At 37.4% G+C, this 19,315-nt stretch overlaps 1 protein-coding gene across 6 annotated transcripts in view; it reads left to right on the top strand.

Moving 5' to 3' along the window:
• Positions 1-19,315, top strand: part of ZNF829 (zinc finger protein 829) — a 28,436-nt gene that overhangs the window by 3,571 nt on the left and 5,550 nt on the right. For 4 of the 6 annotated variants that reach the window (XM_063111902.1, XM_063111901.1, XM_063111900.1 and 1 more), the window contains 2 exons: positions 1,669-1,795; positions 2,108-2,203. In XM_063111902.1, the coding sequence (XP_062967972.1) occupies positions 1,669-1,795; positions 2,108-2,203 (223 nt within the window). The remainder of the gene's footprint in view (positions 1-1,668; positions 1,796-2,107; positions 2,204-19,315) is intronic. The other 2 variants (XM_063111905.1, XM_063111904.1) reach the window with 1 other exon arrangement.

Below are 19,315 nucleotides of genomic sequence, written 5' to 3'. Positions count from 1 at the left end.
AGTGTTGGGTGTCCCCCAAGGCCTTATACTTCTGCCCACCCAACCACAAATTCAGATTCCCATGACCCTCTCTCAAGTTCATTAATTCACTAGAACAATTCACAGAACTCATGGTTTTATTACAAAGGAAATAATTAAGGACCAGCAAATGGAAGAGATGCATAGGGCACGGTTTGGGGAGGGAGGTGTATATCTAGAAAGGATCATAAGATTTTACCTATCGAAATGTCTGAAATGAAAGGTTTTATTCAGTATTTAAATTGTGGAAATTTCTGCCACTATTAAACTATAAAAGTTAGAGAACTTATGTTAATAGGGAAGAATTCTTCTAACAGTGATGAAAGAACTACATTTTCCAAAAAAGTTAAGTTAGGCTGTTGTCTAAGATAGTGACATTTTAAATAAATGTTTAACTGATTTTGCATTTTAAAAATTCAAGAAATTAGGACATGTCCTATTACCTAGTCCCACTCCCCTTAGGGGCTACCCTCAACTCTTTTTGCTATTTCTTTTGGCGTTTTTCCTATATTTCTAATTAATATGCCTATATTACTATTTTGTGATAGACATTTTCTAGTTGCTTCCTGGCAGGTAAATGTAGATTGATATTTCCTATACCATAGTGCTCATTTCCTATCCCTGCAATAGAATTATATCACAATTTTTCTTTAAATCATTGTTATCCATGTGATTAGGACCTTACAGACATTGTTAATCTGAGCCAAGTACTACAGTAGACCATGGATTTTTTCCAGTACAATTTTCATTTTTCTGAGAGTAAATTGCCTTATTTCTTCATTAGCCTGGTGCCTTATACGTGTTGCTAATTTTTTTTCCAAATCCTCCGACATTGCTGTCAGTTGCTGTTAATAATAATATTTTCTACATGATCAAACTTTTTAGCTCCTTATTTTTCCTGGAAACCTCTTTCCTATAGTCCTCTGTCTCTCTGTTCCTAGACGTTGCTCTCTAGGTCTGCTGCCAGATGTCCTGAGACTTGCCTTTCACAGTTATACTGGGATTTTGTTCACTATTTTCATGTTAGTTTTCCAGTTTCTGAATATAATACCTTTTCTTTTTCCTGATTTACTCTCTAGTTTTGATGGAACACATAGTTCAGTAGCTTCCTAAGAAATGTTATGTCGAAGATAATTTTATCATTTCCTGCAGACCTAGAATTGTCTTAATTTAATCTTCGCACTGGCTCTGTAATTTGGCCGGATATAGAATTCTAGGCCAGAATTAATTAATGGTGCTGTTGGAAATCCCATTGCCATTTTGATTCCTGAAAGTTTTTATGTGATCTGTATTTTCTTCCTGGAAGCTTTTAGAAAGTTCTGTATTTCCCTGATATTCTGAAATTTGTTCCAAAATATATTGTAAGATGTTCTTGAAGGTCCATCATGTTTTTCCCTTTCTTGGGTCTTAAAGGAAAACAGGGAAGCGGAAAGAGATTCATTCACTGAACTGGATGCTTGCTATTTCATGTCATTGGAAAAGTCTATTTGCACGTTCCTAAATATATCCCTCCATACACAAGAGATGTGTCTTCTGTTCCAGCCCCTCAATTTGCTTACTCTGTGCTTTCCTGCAGAGCCTTCTACCATCTTCTTTACTGCCATCTTCTTCTTCTCTCCTTTCATTGTGAAAGCATGTTTGTTGTTTCAGGGGTCAGTGATGTTCAGGGATGTGTCCATAGACTTCTCTCAGGAGGAATGGGAATGCCTGGACTCTGGTCAGATGAATTTATACAAAGAAGTGATGTTGGAGAATTTCAGCAACCTGGTTTCAGTGGGTAAGGATAACTATACCCCAAAATTCAGAGTCTGTCCTTGGGAATGTCTCCTTTCTCCATGGTGAATTATTATTCACTTAAAATTAACCAGCTGAATTTCTGCTCCCTGTTCTCCAAGGAATGGTTTGAATTGGAATGGAATGGAAGAGTTGGAAATGGGCAGCTCCAGTGGGTTGCAACTGAAGCTTCATCTTCTCCATCTTTCTCTGGTCCTTCCTGTAGTGGCATCTCTTCCTTGATCGCCAAGGGACTGGATCTGGTTTCTGGAACACCCACAGCATAACCATGTCCCATGTCTTTTCTTGTGAGCAGGACTTTCCAATTCTAAGCCAGCTGTGATCTCCTTATTGGAACAAGGAAAAGAGCCTTGGATGGTTGACAGAGAGCTAACGAGAGGCCTATGTTCAGGTAAGTGAGAAATCATAGGAAAGGAGCAGGGTTGTGAGGAGTTAATACCTCTGAGATGTTATCAGGAAGCTCCCCTCAAAGGCCTAAGGTCTCTTGCCTTTGAGCTATCATGCTTTTTTTCTCTTATACTTTCTTCTCTATCCAATATAGCAAGTACCTTCCTCATTCCCAAAGCAATTATCCTACCCAGATTTTGGATTTAATTCCTTCTAAGTATATGCTGCATTTAGACTTGTATAACAGTTGATATTTTCATCCTGAGAAGTACATGTGTGTAAATGTGTATGTGCTTTCTTTTTATTCCCTGTATTAGTTTTCATTTTATCTACTTCCAAATTATTTAACTTCTTTGACTAATTTGTCCTGGATTTAGCAGTTTATTCTTTTATTTATTTTTTTAAAGTTATTTTATTACTTTAAAAAAATTCTTTATTTTTTACTTTTTTAACAACTCAAATACATTGCCTACAGAAAACTACATGATTATGACTGTGCAGCAGGATGAATTGGTAAAGTGTATGCATCCATAAAGCTACTACTCAGGACAAGAAATAGAACATTACTAGTACCTCAGAATCCCTTCTCTGCCCCCTCCCAATCACTAGCCTCTTTTTCCTCCTCCAAAATAAACATCATACTGATTGTAACACCATGGATTAGTTTTGCCTATTTTTGAACTTTATATAAATGGAAGCATACAATATTTAACTTTTTGCTTTTGGCTCTTTTTGCTCAACATTTTGTTTGTGTGATACTTCCATGGTGTTGCATATAGCTGATCTTAGTTCATTCTCACTGGCAATGTTGTATTTCATTATATGAATATATTTGAAGTTATGCATTATTATATATTATTAATTACTATTAATTAAGCATCTTTTCTACTATTGACAGCTAGTTAGTTTTCAGTTTTTAGCTATTACACATATACTACCATGAACATTCTTGTATATAACTTTTGGTGAATATATGTTGTATTAGTCTGTTTTTGTTGCTTATAATAAAATACCTGGAACTGGGTGATTAATAAAGACAAAGAAAATTTATTGCTTAGTTTCTGAGGCTGGGAAGTCCAAAGTCCATCTGGCGGTGGCAACAGTGGACCCAGGGGTCTCACATTGCAAGATGGTGGAAGCAGAGAGAGCAAGAGAGAGCGGAAGACAGACTCTCCTCTTCTTTTAAAGCCCTCAGAACCATGCCCCTGACTACCATTTTTAATCCATTAGCTACTGCACGGTCTTACAATCCAATCACCTCTTCAAGGCTCTACCTTTCAATTACCATAATAGGATTTCCCACCTACTTAACAGTCACAGTGGGAACCAAGTTTCTAATACATAAAACTTGGGGGACACAAATCAACCTTCAGTGAGTTTTGGGGGGACATATTTATGTACACACTTCTTTTGGGCATACACCTAGGAGTGAAATTACTGGGTAAAAGGATATGTGTACATTCAACTTTAATAGATGATGCCAGTTTTCCAAAGTAGTTATACCAGTTTACACTTCCACAAGCAGTATGAAAGTTGCCATCTCTCTGCATTCTTGCCAGTTCTTGGTATTGCCAGACCTTTTAATTTTAGCCATTCTGGTATGTGTGTGTGTGTGTGTGTATGTTCTGTGACATGCCTGTTTACGTTTCTTGACTAAACTTACTGGGTCTTGTTTTTTCTTATTAATTTGAAGTTGTTCTTTTTTATGTTCTGTACATGAGCCCTTTGTTGGTTATATGTAATGTAAATATCTCGTATCACTCTATAGCTTACATTTTTATTCTCTTAATGGTATCTTCTGATGAATAGAAGTTACCAATTTTTTTTTTTTTTTTTTGTCTTTTTTGTGACCGGCACTCAGCCAGTGAGTGCACCGGCCATTCCTATATAGGATCCGAACCCACGGCGGGAGCGTCGCTGCGCTCCCAGCGCCACACTCTCCCGAGTGCGCCACGGGCTCGGCCCGAAGTTACCAATTTTAATGTGATTAAAGTTATCTATTTTTTCCTGTATAGTGTTGCTTTTTTTGTGTCCTGAGCAGGAATCATTGCCTAGCCCAAAGTCATGAAGATATTTTCTATGTTATATGCTAGAAAATATGTTATATGCTAAAATATATGTTATATATTTTATTGTTTTACCTTCTACATTTAGATCAACAGTTCCCTGTAGTTGATACTTGTATATGTTGTGAGGTAGGAGTCAAACTTAATTTTTTTCCATGTGAATAACCAGTTGACCCAGCAGTATTTATTGAAATGAATTCTTTCCCCACTCTCTATAGGGCCACCTTTGTTATAAATCATGTGTTCCTTTATCTGTGAGTCTATCTCTGAATTTTATTCTGTTCCATTGGCTTATTTATTTACCCTAGTGCCAGTACAACTCTATATTAATACTAGCATGTAATAAGTCTTTTATTATCTAGTGGAGCATGTTCTCTTGCTTTTTAGTTCTTTGCACTTTTATATAAATTTTAGAATTAGCTTATTAATATTCACATGAAAAAATAACTTGGCATTTTGATTGAGTTTGAGATGAATCTATACATAAGTGTGGACAATTAACATTTTTAAATAGCAAGTCTTCTAAAAATGTTTTGATGTTTTATTTGTGCAGGTAGTCTGCTAGATGCAGCATAGTTTTGAAAATATATAGGCTTATTAAGAAATTCCTTGTCTAACATAGGAGTTAGGACATTTCTGTAAGTTAATTTCCAAAAGTAGATTCATCAACAAGATCAAATAGGAAGCTCAGAAGAAAACAGCCAAAAAATATAGAAGTGGAATTGATCCATGTAGAAGTTAATAGTTGGAGCCCTGGAAGTAGATTTTGTCACCTACAGAGTTAATGTTGGAAATAGAAGATCCATGCCTCCACTGAGAAAGAATTTTGGATTCAGCAGTGCTCTAGGAACCTAGGCAGGAGTTCGCGAATCTTTACTCTTTCCCACCCATCAGTTGGTCTCAGCTACCCTTAAGTATTTTATTTCTCTCTGTGTCTCTCTTACCACTTTTCCTCCCTACCAACTTGCCTATTTACTCCCTTCTCTATCTTCCCTTGACTCCATACCTTTCTATTTGTGGTTTCTGTTTATTCCTTTTTCACTATTTTATAATGAATTTAATTTTCCTTTTCACTAAGATAATACATTTAGAATTAAAAATGACATAGGGTTAAATAGCTTATGTTGAAAAACTGTAGCCTATTTTTCCATCTGTACATTCCCACCCCCACTGCCCTACTCCCTCTCATCAAAGTCAATACATTTTCATCTCTTAGCTTGATACTTGATACTTACCTTCATATTTTGAATAGTGTGCTTATTTTGTCATTTTGTGATATATCAAATTATAAAAGTATTTCTTGTTCTGACATAACGGCTGGCCTCCCAGAATCACTATGTTTCTTGGTTATATCAGTAATTCATAGTTTATATCCTGATTACTCAAATATTGTTGTAACTTTCCTTTGTTACCTACTTAATGTGCATCTTTTTCAATATGCATTACTTTCATTTTCACTGTAATTTGTAATTTCCATTTTGATGTATTTGTTAAATAAGAGTCATTTAGGAGTGTTTTAATACATTCTTCCCAAGATCAAACACTAACTTAAAAATAAACCCATCAAAACTGAGATGTCTTTTATATCTGTCTTTTTCACATTTTGGAACAACTAATTTTTTGTTTTTATTTTTTTGTTTATTTTTATGGCAGTTTTAGTTTTACAGAGAAATTGAACCAAAAGAACAGATAGTTCCTGTACCCTGCCCCCTACCCACATAAACAGTTTCTTCTATTACTGACGTGTTACAGTAGTGTGGTACATTTGTTACAATTATGAATCAATATCGATATATCATTGTTAATTTTATGTTAGGGTTCCCTCTTTGTATTGTACAGTTCTATGGGTTTTGCCTAATGCATGTCATGTATTAATCATTACAGTACCATACAGAATAGTTTTGCTGCCCTAAAAATCCTCTGTGTTCCACCTATTCATCCTTCCCTTCTTCCATCCCTCCCTTCCTCATCCCCTGAAATCCTGGCAACCACTGATTCTTTTTCTTTTTTTTTTTTTTGGCAGCTGATTGGCACAGGGATTGAACCCTGGACCTTGGTGTTATCAGCACAACACGCTAACTGAACTAACCAGCCGACCCCACTGGCTTTTTTCATTACCTCAAACATTTATCATTTCTTTCTGATGTAAACATTCAAAATCTTCTCTTTTAGTTAATTGAAAGCATACAATAAACTGTTAATTATAGTCGCCCTACATTGCTGTAGAACACTAGATATTATTCTTCCTATCTAGCTGTACTTTTGTGTCCACTAACCAATCTCTTACTGTCCCTCCTCCCTTGTCCCTTTTTCAGCATCTGGTAACTGCCATTCTACTTTCTACTTCTATGTGATTGGCTTTCTTAGTTTTCACATATGAGTGAGAACATGTGGTATTTCTCTTTCTGTTCCTTGCTTCATTAAATGTAATGTCCTCCAAGCTCATCCATGTTGCAGCAAATGACAGTATTTCATTCTTTTTTGTGGCTGAATAGTATTCCATTGTGTATATATACCACATTTTCTTTATCCATTCATCTGTTGATGGATGCTTAGGTGAATCCATATCTTGACTATTGTGAATAGTGCTGCGATAAACATGTGAGTACAGCTATCTCTTCAATATACAGATATCCTTTCCTTTGGATATATTCCCAGTAGTGGAATTGCTGAGTCATATGGTAGTTCTATTTGTAGTTTTTTTAATTATCATTTTTAAATATTTTGTATCTTTTTAAAAATTATTTATTTATTTATTTATATTTTTTTGGCAGCTGACCGGTACAGGGAACTGAACCCTTGACCTTGGTGTTACAAGGCCACACTCTAACCAACTGAGAAAATCAGTCAGACCTATTTGTAGTTTTTTGAGGAACCTCCAGACTGTTTTCCATAATGGTTGTACTAGTTTACATTTCCACCAACAGTATATAAGAATTCCCCTTTCTCCTCATCCTTGCCAACATTTGTTATTTTCTTTTTGATAACAGCCATTCTAACTAGAGTGAGATGATATATGATGGTGGTTTTGATTTTCATTCCCCTGCTGATTAGTCAGGTTGAGCATTTTTTCATATGCCCGTTGGCCGTTTGTTTGTCTCCTTTTAAGAAATGCCTGTTCAGCTCATTTGTCCATTTTTTTTATTGGATTATTCATTTTCTTGCTGTTGAGTTTTTTGAGTTCCTTGTATGTACTGGATATTAATCCCTTGTTGGATGCATAGTTTGCAGATATTTTCTCCCACTCTGCAGGTTTTCTCTTCACTCGATTGATTATTTCCTTTGCTATGCAGAAGGTTTTTAGTTTGATATAATTCCATTTGTCTAATTTCATTTTCATTTGGAAGAACTCATTATTTTTTTAAGATAAAACCATTGTTTTCTTGGTAACTAAAGCACATCTATTATATCTCTGTTTCAATTATCCCCAGTCTCAACTACTCATATTATAACTTTTAGCCACAGAAAATTCTGAAACGTAGGTGATTGGGAATTGTCATACATAAGCATTTTAACAAAGTAGTAAAGCTCTCCTGAATTCATGTGATACTACCCCCCCCATAGCTACCCACATCCCTTTTAAACCCTTGTAAAAGGAACAAAAATATATGTGTTTATTTACATTACCCAAAGGTATAGCCACTCTGTAATATAAAAAGCCACAAGGCATATATATTAAATAATAATGGCATATATGTTAAAACTATACTTGGGAATCATTGTTTTAATATTTTATCTTAGAAATCATTCAGGTTTCCAAAGATTATGTATTATTTTTTCTTATTTAATGTCCAACGTCTTAAAGTTAACTAAAAAGCTTGGCTATTAAAGTTGACATACAACAGAGCAACACAGTTACTTTTGGTATCAATAACTTTGACAGAACTGTAATTCAGTTTAGTTTAACATATAATTGTACATATTTTACACTGAAAAAATCCAGAAGATATACAGCTAATTTTAAGCCAAAAGTATTAAACCAGTATTATTTGTCTAAGGATTCACCTTGATCCCTTGAAACTTGGCTTCTTACCTTTTTTTTTTCCCCCCCAATTTCTGTTTTTGACCTAGCAGTTCTTGTGAGGATGTGGATGGTTTTTTAGGGGGGAGAGGGTCATTTGTTTATTTTTTAAGGTGGGAACATTCAAAATATTAGCAGTTTTCTATGGCTGCTTTTGCACTACGGCAACAGTGTTGAACAACACAAACTGAAAAATATTTGCTATCCGTCTACTTTCTAGGAAAGTTGCTCAACCCCTGATCTCTATAAACCAATCAGAGTAGAACTCTTATTTTGGGGGGGGGGAGGGGCAATAGTAGCTTTATTGAGATGTAATACATGTATCATATAGTTTACCTACTTAAAGTGTACAATTCAGTGGTTTTTAGTATATTTATAGTTGTGCAGGCATCACCATAATCAATTTTAGAACATCTTTATCACCTCAAATAAAAGCCCTGTACTCGTTAGCTGTTACTCACACCCTGCTCCAGCATCAAGCAACCACTAATCAATCTACTTTCTGTCTCTGCATTAGTCTATTCCTGACATTTCATATAAATGGAATTATACAATCTGTGGTCCTTTGTGACTGTCCTCTTTCACAACATGAAAAACATTTTAAGTGTGTTTTCAAGGTTTATCCATGTTGTATCAGTATTTAATTCCTTTTTATTGCCAAATAATACTCCATTGTGTGGATATGCCACATTTTATTTATCCATTTATGAGGGTACTTCAAAAAGTTTGTGGAAAAATAGAATTGAAAGACAGTACGAATTTTTCCATCAGCTTTTTGAAGTACCCTTGTACCAGTTGATTTGGATTGTTTCCACTTTTTGGCTATTATGAATAATGCTGTTGTGAACATTTTTGTATAACTTTTTGTGTGGACGTAAGCTTTCAGTTCTTTCAGGCTTATTCCTAAGAGTAGAATTTCCGAGCCGTATGGTAACTCTGTGTTTAAACATTTGAGGAACTGCCAAACTGTTTTACAAAGTGCCTGCACCATTTTACATGCTTACCAGCAGTAGATGATAGTTCTGATTTCTCCATATCCTTGCTAACACTAATCATCTTTTTTTATATGGCCATCCTAGTAGGTGTGAAAGGGTATCTCATTGTGGTTTTGATTTTCATTTCCCTAATGAGTAATGATGGTGAGCATCTTTTATATGTTTATTGATGATTTGTATATCTTCACTGAAGAAATGTCTGTTCAAGTCCTTTGTCCATTTTTAAACTGCATTGTCTTTTTTTGGGGCGGGGTGTCTTTTTATTACTGAATCGGAAGAGTTATACATATCCTAGATACAAGTCTTTTATCAGATATATGATTTGCAAATATTTTCTCCCATACAGTGGGTTTTGTTTTCACTTTACTGATTTCATCCTTTGAGGCGTAAAAATTTTTAATTTTGATGAAATCAGTTTATTTTTTTCTTTGGTTGCTTGTGCTTTTGGTGTGAGCTTTTTTAATTTAAAAGCCTTCACAGTTAAATGTATTAATATCTTCCAGAGGTAGGAAAATATGTTACACTCTCCCTATTGAGAGGCAAAAGTTTTTCTCAATTGTAGACACAAAGAGAGCTTTCCATTTTAGTTCTACAACTTGGCCATGAGATAGAATAAACAAAGAACTTGAGAATTTACCAATATAGATCTCAAGGGTCTTTTCTCCTTTCCAGTAGGCACAAAATATTACAAACAAATTCTTTGTCATCTCACGTAACAGAATGGATCCCCAGATAACTAGATTTCCCATCATCCCAACAGAAATCACTGTCAAATCAGATTCCCAATCATTTTAACTTAACAGCCTTGCACAAACCGGAACAAAAACTAGACTTGGCCCTAAAACAGAACAAAAAACATTGGAAGAATGGAGGGGTGAAGAGAAACAGTGAATGGAAGTAGAGTTGTATTGCTGCCCAGGCAATAGGAGACATGCTGGGGTTTAAATAGCCCATGAAGTACACCTCTCAAGTTATCACAGTTTAATCAACTTCTACTGCTGAATCCATTTGGGCATCTCATTGCAACCTTCAAAATTGTGAGAGTATAATTTTCAAAAGTTAAACATGACTTTTGTAAATATAAGGGCACTTCAAAAAGTCCAATAAACTTTTTTTTTTCTTTTTTTAAAGATGACCGGTAAAGGGATCTTAACCCTTGACTTGGTGTTGTCAGCACCACGCTCTCCCAAGTGAGCTAACTGGCCATCCCTATAATAGTGATCCAAACCCATGGCCTTGGTGCTATCAGCACCACACTCTCCCAAGTGAGCCATGGGCCGGCCCTCCAATAAACTTTTTGAAGTACTCTCCTTTATGATAAGCACATTTCAAAGATGTATTTAGTTCATTAGTGAGAGAACCATTAATGACAGATAGTAAAGGTGGTTTAGATTGTTCTAAAAGAAAGAATGCAGGAGTAACATCCCTAAGTAGGATATTGTGAAGTTTAACTCTAGATGTCAACTTGAATACCAAGAAACCTGGTAAAGCTGTCTTATTAGGTGTGTCCATGAGGGTGTTTCCAGAAGAGATTAGCATGAGAACCTGAGTGGACTGAGTGGGAAAGATCTGCTCTCAAAATGGGCCAGAATCATCCAGTCTGCTGGGGTCCTGGAAAGAACAAAAAACAGAAAAAATGTGAGGTTTTCTCTCTCAGCTGGAGCTGGGATACACTCTTCTCTCCTGCCTGTGGACATCAGAGCTCAAGGCTCTTCAGCTTTTGGGTTCTAGACTTAGACCAAGGACACCATTGGCTTCCCTGGTTCTGAGGCTCCAGACTTGGACTGAGCCATGCTACTGGCATCCAGTTTGCAGATGGTTTATTGTGGGACTTCTCTCCACAATTACGTGACCTAATTCCCTTAATAAATCCCCTTTCGTACATTCATAACATATCCTATTGATTCTGTCTCTCTGGAGAACCCTGACTAATACAGATTTTGGTACCAGGAGTGGAGTGTTTCTTACAACAAATACTTGAGAATGTGGATGCAGTTTTGGAACTGGGTGCTGAGGAGAAGCTGGAAGAGTTGGGAGAAACAGGCTAGGAAAAGCCTAGATGCTGATGAGGAAAGTTTGGAACATTTTAGAGATGTTAACTGGTGGTGACAGAATGCTTTGGAACATTTTAGAGATGTTAAATGGTGGTGACCGAATGCTTATGCAAATATGAACTATAAAGACCATTCTAAGGAGGTCTCAGATAGAAATGAGAAGGAACTTACTGGTAACTGGGGCAAAGATCTTTGCTACGAACTGGCAAAGAACTTGGCTGCATTCTGTTCATGCCCAAAAGTTTAATGGAATGTGGAACTCCAACGTACTGACCTAGGGTATTTGGTGGAAGAAATTTCTAAACAGCAAAGCATTAAGGAAGCTGCATGGTTGCTTGCAACAGCCAGTGCTGAGTTATGGCAGAAAAGGCATGATGTGAGGCCAGAATTTAAAAGGGAAGCAGACTACAGATTTAGAAAATTTGCTGCCTGGCCATGTGGTAGAAAAGCAGAGAGCATTCTCAGGAGAAATGCAATGGTGCAGCCTGGTGGCTGTTTGCTAAGGAGATTAGTACAGAAGAAAGGGATTATCAAGAGAAGAGGAAAAGGCCCTGAAGGCATTTCAGAGATCTTGGAGGCTGTGTCTTCCATCACAGGCCCTGAGGCCTAAGGAGACAGAAAGGTCTTGGGGAACAGGCCTTAGGTACCCTTCTTAGGCTCGTGCCCAGGGTGACCTCAGGAAGCTTCCAGCACCAGCACCCTGGCTGCTTTGGCTGCTCCAGCCATGGCTAAATTGGCCTCAGGTGTGGCTGGACCCACAGCTTTGGAAAACACAAGCCAGAAGCCTTGGTGGCATCCACCTGGTTAGATCTGCAGGCTCGCAGAGTGCCACAGTTGTGGAGGCTTGGAAGCCTCCACCCTGATTTCAAAGGATATATGGAAAAGCCTAGGGGCTCAGGAAGAGATCTATCACAGGGGCAGAGTCACGTCAGACAGCCTTCAGTAGAGCAATGCTGAGCCAAAATGTGGGGTCAGAGTTGCAGCAGAGAATTCCCACCAGAGGCATGCCTAGTGGAACCATAGGAGCAGGACTGCCACAGAGACCCCAGACTTCTAGAGCTACCAGCATGCAGTGCCAGCCTACAAAAGCTAAAGCATCACCTGAGATTAGGAAAGCCATATAAGGGGAGCTGCCTGAGGATTCGGGGACCCAACCCCTGTGTGCAGAAGACATCAAACATGGTCAAGATATACGATTCTTCAGCTGGGTTTTAGAATTAAGCTTAAGACCTATTACCCTGTTCTTTTGGCCTATTTCTCCTTTTTGAACAGGAATATTTACCCTATGCTTGTCCCACCATTGTATCTTAGAAGTAGATAACTTTTTTTCATTTCACAGGTGGGACTTTGAACTTTGGACTTTTGAGTTGAAGCAAGTTAAGACTTTGGAGATGGAATGAATGACACTGAGAAGGACATCAACTTTGGGGGCCAGGGCAGAATGATGTGGATTGAATTGTATCCCCGAAGTTTTATGTATTAGAGGCTTGAACCCCACTGTGACAGTGTTAAGAGGGTGGGAAATCCTATATGGTAATTGAAAGGTGGAACCTTTAAGAGGTAGTTAGATTGTGAGGAACATACCCTAATGAATGGATTAATAATGGTGGTCATGGATGTGGTTCTGAGGGCTTTAAGGAGAGTTTGTGAGAGTCTCTCTCTCTCTCTGCTCTGCCATTTTCTACCATGTAAGACTCCTGCATTGCCGTAAAGCCATCACCAAAGAGGACCCTCACCAGATGTGTTCCCTGGACATTGGACTTCCCAGCATCCAGAACTGAAAGCAATAAATTTTGTTCTTTTACAGATTACCCACTTCCAAGTATTTTGTTATAAGCAACAGAAATGGACTAATACATATATAGAAACTGTCTTCCAGGATAATAAAACCATTACCTTCAGACTGTCTTTTCCATCAGAGAGATCATTTGTAAGTTATCGATCTTTTTCAAATTAACATCTAACTTTAACAAAGCCTGAGCCCTAATCGGCAATAAACAGTAAGTGAAATAAAAGTACATTTCTCTAGAGAATTAAGTAATCCTTGAATGGGTCTGTTACATCGTAGATGATGGTATGACATTGAAAAGACATGCAATAGGCATCCTTTTGCGTTATTGTTAGTTTTAGATAATTTACCTTAACAGGGTTGTATATACCCCAAAGTGGGCCATATGCAAACCTGTTTGACTAAGTGGTACCAGATGGCTCTAGAGAATGGAAGCACCAGTCTATACTTCCACCAGCAGTGCATAAGACTTTTTTGTCTTTACCCACACTTGTCATTATTCAGCTTTTTACTTTCCCATGTCTAATAGGTCAAAAGTAATATTTCATCCATGCTTTAATTTTTATTTCTAATTATTAATGAGTATGGACATCTGATTAGCCTTGTTCATTACCTTTATCAGGCTTGTTCCTACCTTTATTGAGGTCACTAACTTCTTCCTGTTGGTTTACAAATACTTCTAGTCTACTATATGTTAAATTTGTCTATAGTGTTCCTTCATTGAGCAGAAATCCTTAACTTTAATGTATTCAGTTGATGAGTTTTGCCTTATGGCTTGGACCATAAGATATTATTTAAGATATCTTTCTTTGTTTTCTCAAAAATGTTTTCCTATGTTTTCTTCCAAAATCAAAGTTTTATCTTTCACATTATGTATTTAACCCATTTGGGATAATCCATTTAGATGATGTTAGGCAGGGACCATGGTTTTTTCCCTTCTCATAATTTGAACCATTTTTCCTTCTACCATCCGTTAAAGAGTTTGTGCTTTCTTCATTGATTTGTGGTGCTGTCTTTACTGGGTAATAAATTCTCACACATACATGAGTCTGTCTCTGTGCTCTATTCTCTCTTTCTCAGATATATTTCTCAGATATATATTACTCTGTATTTATGCCAGTAATTGGAGTGGGGGGGGCTGTATCTTTTAATATCTGAAAGAGCAAAGCATTCCTTTAGTGTTTTGTCTTTCTTTTCATATCCAAGGTTTACTTAGCCTGTGATGTACTTTTGCTCTTCCATATAAAATTTTAGAATAAATTTGAGTAATTAAAAAAATCCAACTAGAGTCTTGATTGGGATTACTTTGAATTTATAGATAAATTTGGAGAATATTGACATCTTTATAATACTAAATTGTCCTTCCCAGGAGCATGGAATGTTGACTCATTCAGGTTATTTTTAGGTCCTTTATTAGAGTTTAAAATTATCATTCATAGCTATCCTTTTATTCTTAGTTGAGTAAATTTCTAGATTTTTTTAAATAGATTTTGTTGCTGTTGTCAGCATATATAATTTTCTAGTTGGTTATTGTTAGTGCAGAGAAATACTACTAGAACACATCAAATGAATACATTAAAGTTAAAGATTTCTGTTCAATGAAGGAACACTGCAGACAAATTTAATGTATAGAAGATGGACTAGAAGTACTTGAAAATCAAGAGGAAGAAGTTAGTGACCTCAAGTTTGTAAGCTGATCTTGTATACAACTGTATTGAACTTACAGGCTTTTTTTATTCTCTTGGTCTTTCTGGTTAGATCATTAAGTTATCTGCATATTATTAGATTTATCTCTTCCCTTTCGATCATCATACTTGTTATTTCTTTGCTTACCGTGGTAGCCAGGACTTTAGGACTCTCTTATTGCTAATAGTGATAATGGGCATCTGTATTAGTTTTTGTGTTGCTATGACAGTACACCTGAGACTGGGTAATTTATAATGAAAAGAGGTTTTTTTGGCTCATGGTTCTGGGACAGCTGCATCTGGCTGAGCCTCAGGCTGTTTTTACTCATGGTGGAAAGCTGCAGGGCATCTTCTGTGTGCAAGGAGATCACATGGCAAGAGAGGGAGGAGGTGCCAGGCTTCTCTTAATAACCCACTCTCAAGGGAACTAATAGGGTGATAACTTACTCCACCCCCTCCAGGGAGGGCATTAATCTATTCATGAGGGATCCACCCTCATGACCCAAATGCCTCCCACTAGGCTATGCTTCCCAATACTCCACATTGGGGATCAAACTTCAACATGAGCTTTGGAGAACCAATCATATCCAGACTATATCAGCATCCATTCTTTTTTCCATCTTATAGGGTGTATATTTAAAGTTTCTTCACTTAAGTATAATGTTTGCAGTAGTTCTGATAACTTTTATCAAGTTACAGATGTTACCTTGCAATGCTTTTCTGCTAAGAGTTATCATAACAGGTGTTGACCACATCATATAACTTTTCTGTGTCCAAGATGATCACTGTAGTGTGTAGTCTTAATTTCACAGCAGTCGCATCCTCTGGTGTTTGGCCATTTTGGCCTGTAAGCTCATATTCCCATAAGGATATCAACCCCTTTGGCAGTGTGCCTGGGGAAGAGTCATAAGCCAGACCCTAATCTGTGTCCCTTCTGGATGGATTAAGAAATGGGAGGAGATGAGCTCAGGATGGAGAGCCCCAAGATGTAAAGATTCCCTGCTGATAGCTGTTTGCTTGCTACTGCTCCACCAGGCAACTCGTCATCAGGATTTCATCTTTCAGCATTTGCAGAGCAACAGTATACAGGAAGAATCAGTTCCGTCTTTGTAATCCAGCAGCTCTGGTGAGTTTTAATAGTTTAGAGGGCAGAGGAGCAGATGCTTGCAGGCAACTGGTCAGCCATATTTTTCTGTACAGCAGGGCTTTTTCTTTGCCTTGGCGGTGTCCCACTGACTCAGTGGCCTGGGCTTTTGCCCCAGTTTCTGTGGTAAAGGCACAGGCGGTGGTGGTCCCAAGGCAGTTTAGCAAAAGACTAAATCAGAACTTAAAGACTTCACCTCCAGACTAACCTTTCTCTGTCTTCTGTTATCATATATCCAGGCAAGTAGCCTACACACTAAAACACACACAGATTTACACCAGTCTTCAGTTTCCCTAGGATTTTTCATAGTGTGAGTCAGTTTCACAAATCCAAGTTATATAATTTTCTACAGTCAGTTAGGAAAGGAAGCCAGAAGTTTGTGCACATTGGAGATCTAGACAGGAACTGTTGGTTCTTTTTTTTTTTTTTTTTTTTTTTAATTTTCTAAAAAGATGACCGGTAAGGGGATCTTAACCCTTGGCTTGGTGTTGTCAGCACCACACTCTCCTGACTGAGCCACAGGCTGGCCCCTTGTTGGTTCTTTTTTAAAAAAATATCTGTCATTTTCATTTTCTAAGAAGTGTGCGTGTGTGTGTTTTCTTTGTGTTCCTTTGTTTTGTATCTTATTAAAGTTTAATGGATACCAGATCTTTTATCTTTGAGGTAATTATATTTCTTTGCCATTTTCTTCTGTTCATTGCATTGACTGTTTCCTCACAGATACTTTGTCGTTTTTCGGTCTGCTTTCCTCAAATGTCTGGTAAACCTTGGCTTACTTCTTATTTTTAATTATGAGGCGCTAAAAAGATGATTAGAACCTCCGCGTAGCAGGGAATGACTGTTATTTACTTTAAGAAGATCTGGCTGGGTTAACGTATTGAGGACTGCACACTTTTAGTGACTTGGTCTTTTCTCTTGGGTATAATTTTCCCTAGAAAGTAGTCCTCCACTTCCCTCCTGGTGAGGGAGTTATAAGCTTGGTTATCAGTGTTTTGGGGGTTAATTGGGGTAAAACAACAAGGTCTTATCATTTCAGTATTACATTCTCTTGATACCAACTGTGTGTCTTACATTTCAGTTCACTTCTGCTACCTGGAGTTAGCAGCAGATCCCACAAGTTAAAGGGCAGGCTGCCCAACAAGACTGCCATTAGTTCAGATGCCTGCTGCAAGTGGGATCCCCAGGCTATTCACAGTTTTGCCTGGCCAATTACAAATTCAAGGCTTCGCACACATTCTCAGGTTTGATAATTTGTTAGAACAACTCACAGAACTCATGATAGTGCTTTTCTCATGTTTACCAACATATATAAAGATACAAATGAACCACCAGATGAAGATGTACATAGGGCAAGGTCTAGGAGGGTCCCAAGCATAGGAGATTCTGTCCTCATGCAGTCAGGGTAGGCCACCCTCCTGGTACATTGATATGTTCATCAACCAGGAAATTTCTCCCAAGCCTTGCCTTGAGTTTTTTTTATTGGGGTTTCATTAGGCATGATTGGTTAAATCACTAGCCATGTGATTGAACTCAATATCCAATCCTTCTTCCCTCCCTGAAGATCAGGGGGTGGTATGGGCTAAAAGTCCCTTCCCTCTAATCACAAGCTTTATCTTTCTTGCTTAGCCAACTCTTCCCAAACTATCTATGGGCCCACCATGAATCACTTTATTAGTCTAAACTCAGGTATGGACAAAAGGGACTCATTGGGAATAATGAAATACATTCCTATCTGGAAATCCCAAGGGCTTTTGAAACTCTGTGCCAGGAACCAGGAACAACAACCAGATATGTTCTTTATTTTATTACAAGTATGTATGTTTTCTGTTAATCCTTTGTCCTCATTTCATTACCCATGGCCACAGCTATGCTTGATGTTCTTGAGTCCAGATTCCCTCTGGATCCATTTTTCTAGATTTCTAGTTTTCCATGAGAGTAGAGGAGTATAATCGTCCTTCTCTGTGAAGTAGAAGAGATGGTCTTGGGGTCTCACCACCCATATGATCTTTTAACTCATTCTTCAGCTTTCAGTATTTTCTGTTTTCAAGTCACTATGAGAAGTGCCTGTTGCCTTCAATTCTTATGGATTTGTAGGGATCCGTACCATGAATTAGTACCCACTCTAGGCCAGAATTTGAATTTCTCTTGCCTATGGAGTCACTTATCATCCATTTGTTGGCTTTCCAGTTTCCAAGTTTTATTGCTACTGCCTCTTCTCCAGTATGCTTTGTCCTAGTGGGGTTTGTCTTAACCTTTGTTAAGCTTTTAATGTAATTTTACTTTGGATTCACAAACAGTGGTAAATTCATATGTGCAATCTGCCATTTTTAACAGAAATTATATCCCTTTTAAAATTAAAAGTACAGTTGAAACTCATTACATATAGATTCCATATTTACAAATTTATCTATGTGCTAAAATTTATTTATAATAGTAAATTCAATATCAACAGAGCTTTTGTGGTCATACGTAGAGAGGCAAAGAATTGGAGTCTCCTAACCCACTTTTCCAGCTGAGGTCAAACAAGATGTTGCTCTGCCTTCTTTTAGCTCACGTACTGTAAAGTATCCTTTTTGCAGTCTACTTAGAGCCACATTTTTCACAATTTTGTCTGTTTTGTTGGGGATTTCATTGTTTAAAATGGCCCCCAAGCATAGTGCTAAAGTGCTGTCTAGCATTCCTAAACACAGATGGTGAATTTATAGAACATAACTACTGTCAATAACAAGAATTGACCATATTTTTTTCAATTTATTTTTGAGAACAGTACATCTAACAGTACATTTTATTGCCTTAGTAATTCAACAAATTATGTATTGAGCATCTAATATGTTTTAGGCATTTTGCCAAAATCTGAGTATACATTGTTGAAAATATCAAACATTCTTTACCTCTAAGATCTATGCGGATGTACATAACATTACAAATAATAAGTGCTATTAAAAAGCAGAGTGATCTGGGGCCTACTGACAGGAAGACCATAATTTAGCCTCCCTAGAAATATGCTCTTTGAGCAGAGGCCTAAATGATGAGCTTCATTTAGCAGTGCCAATGATGGTGTTAGGGGTTGGGGTATACCAAGAAAAGGGGAAACTCCTGTGGGGAGGCTCTGAGGAGGAGGGAGAACTTGGTATGTTTGAAGGACTGGGATTTTCTGAGCAAGTGGAAGTGGAGTATAAGATAAGGTTGGAGACAAGGTAGGAACTTACTGGTAATTACCAAGGAGTTTAGATTTTCAGTAGAGCAAGGCTAGACCAAATACCACTCCAGGTGCTGGAACATAATGGGGATACCATTAGGAGATTCCTGTAGTGGTCTAGGAAAGATGATTCTGGGTTAGAGTACAAGAATTAGACAAGGAC

The sequence above is a fragment of the Cynocephalus volans genome, chromosome 10, assembly GCF_027409185.1.
Source record: "Cynocephalus volans isolate mCynVol1 chromosome 10, mCynVol1.pri, whole genome shotgun sequence".
In the NCBI taxonomy this organism is placed as follows: Eukaryota; Metazoa; Chordata; class Mammalia; order Dermoptera; family Cynocephalidae; genus Cynocephalus; species Cynocephalus volans.
The sequence above is the reverse complement of the archived record's forward strand: the minus strand, read 5'-3'. Positions and strand labels throughout refer to the sequence as shown.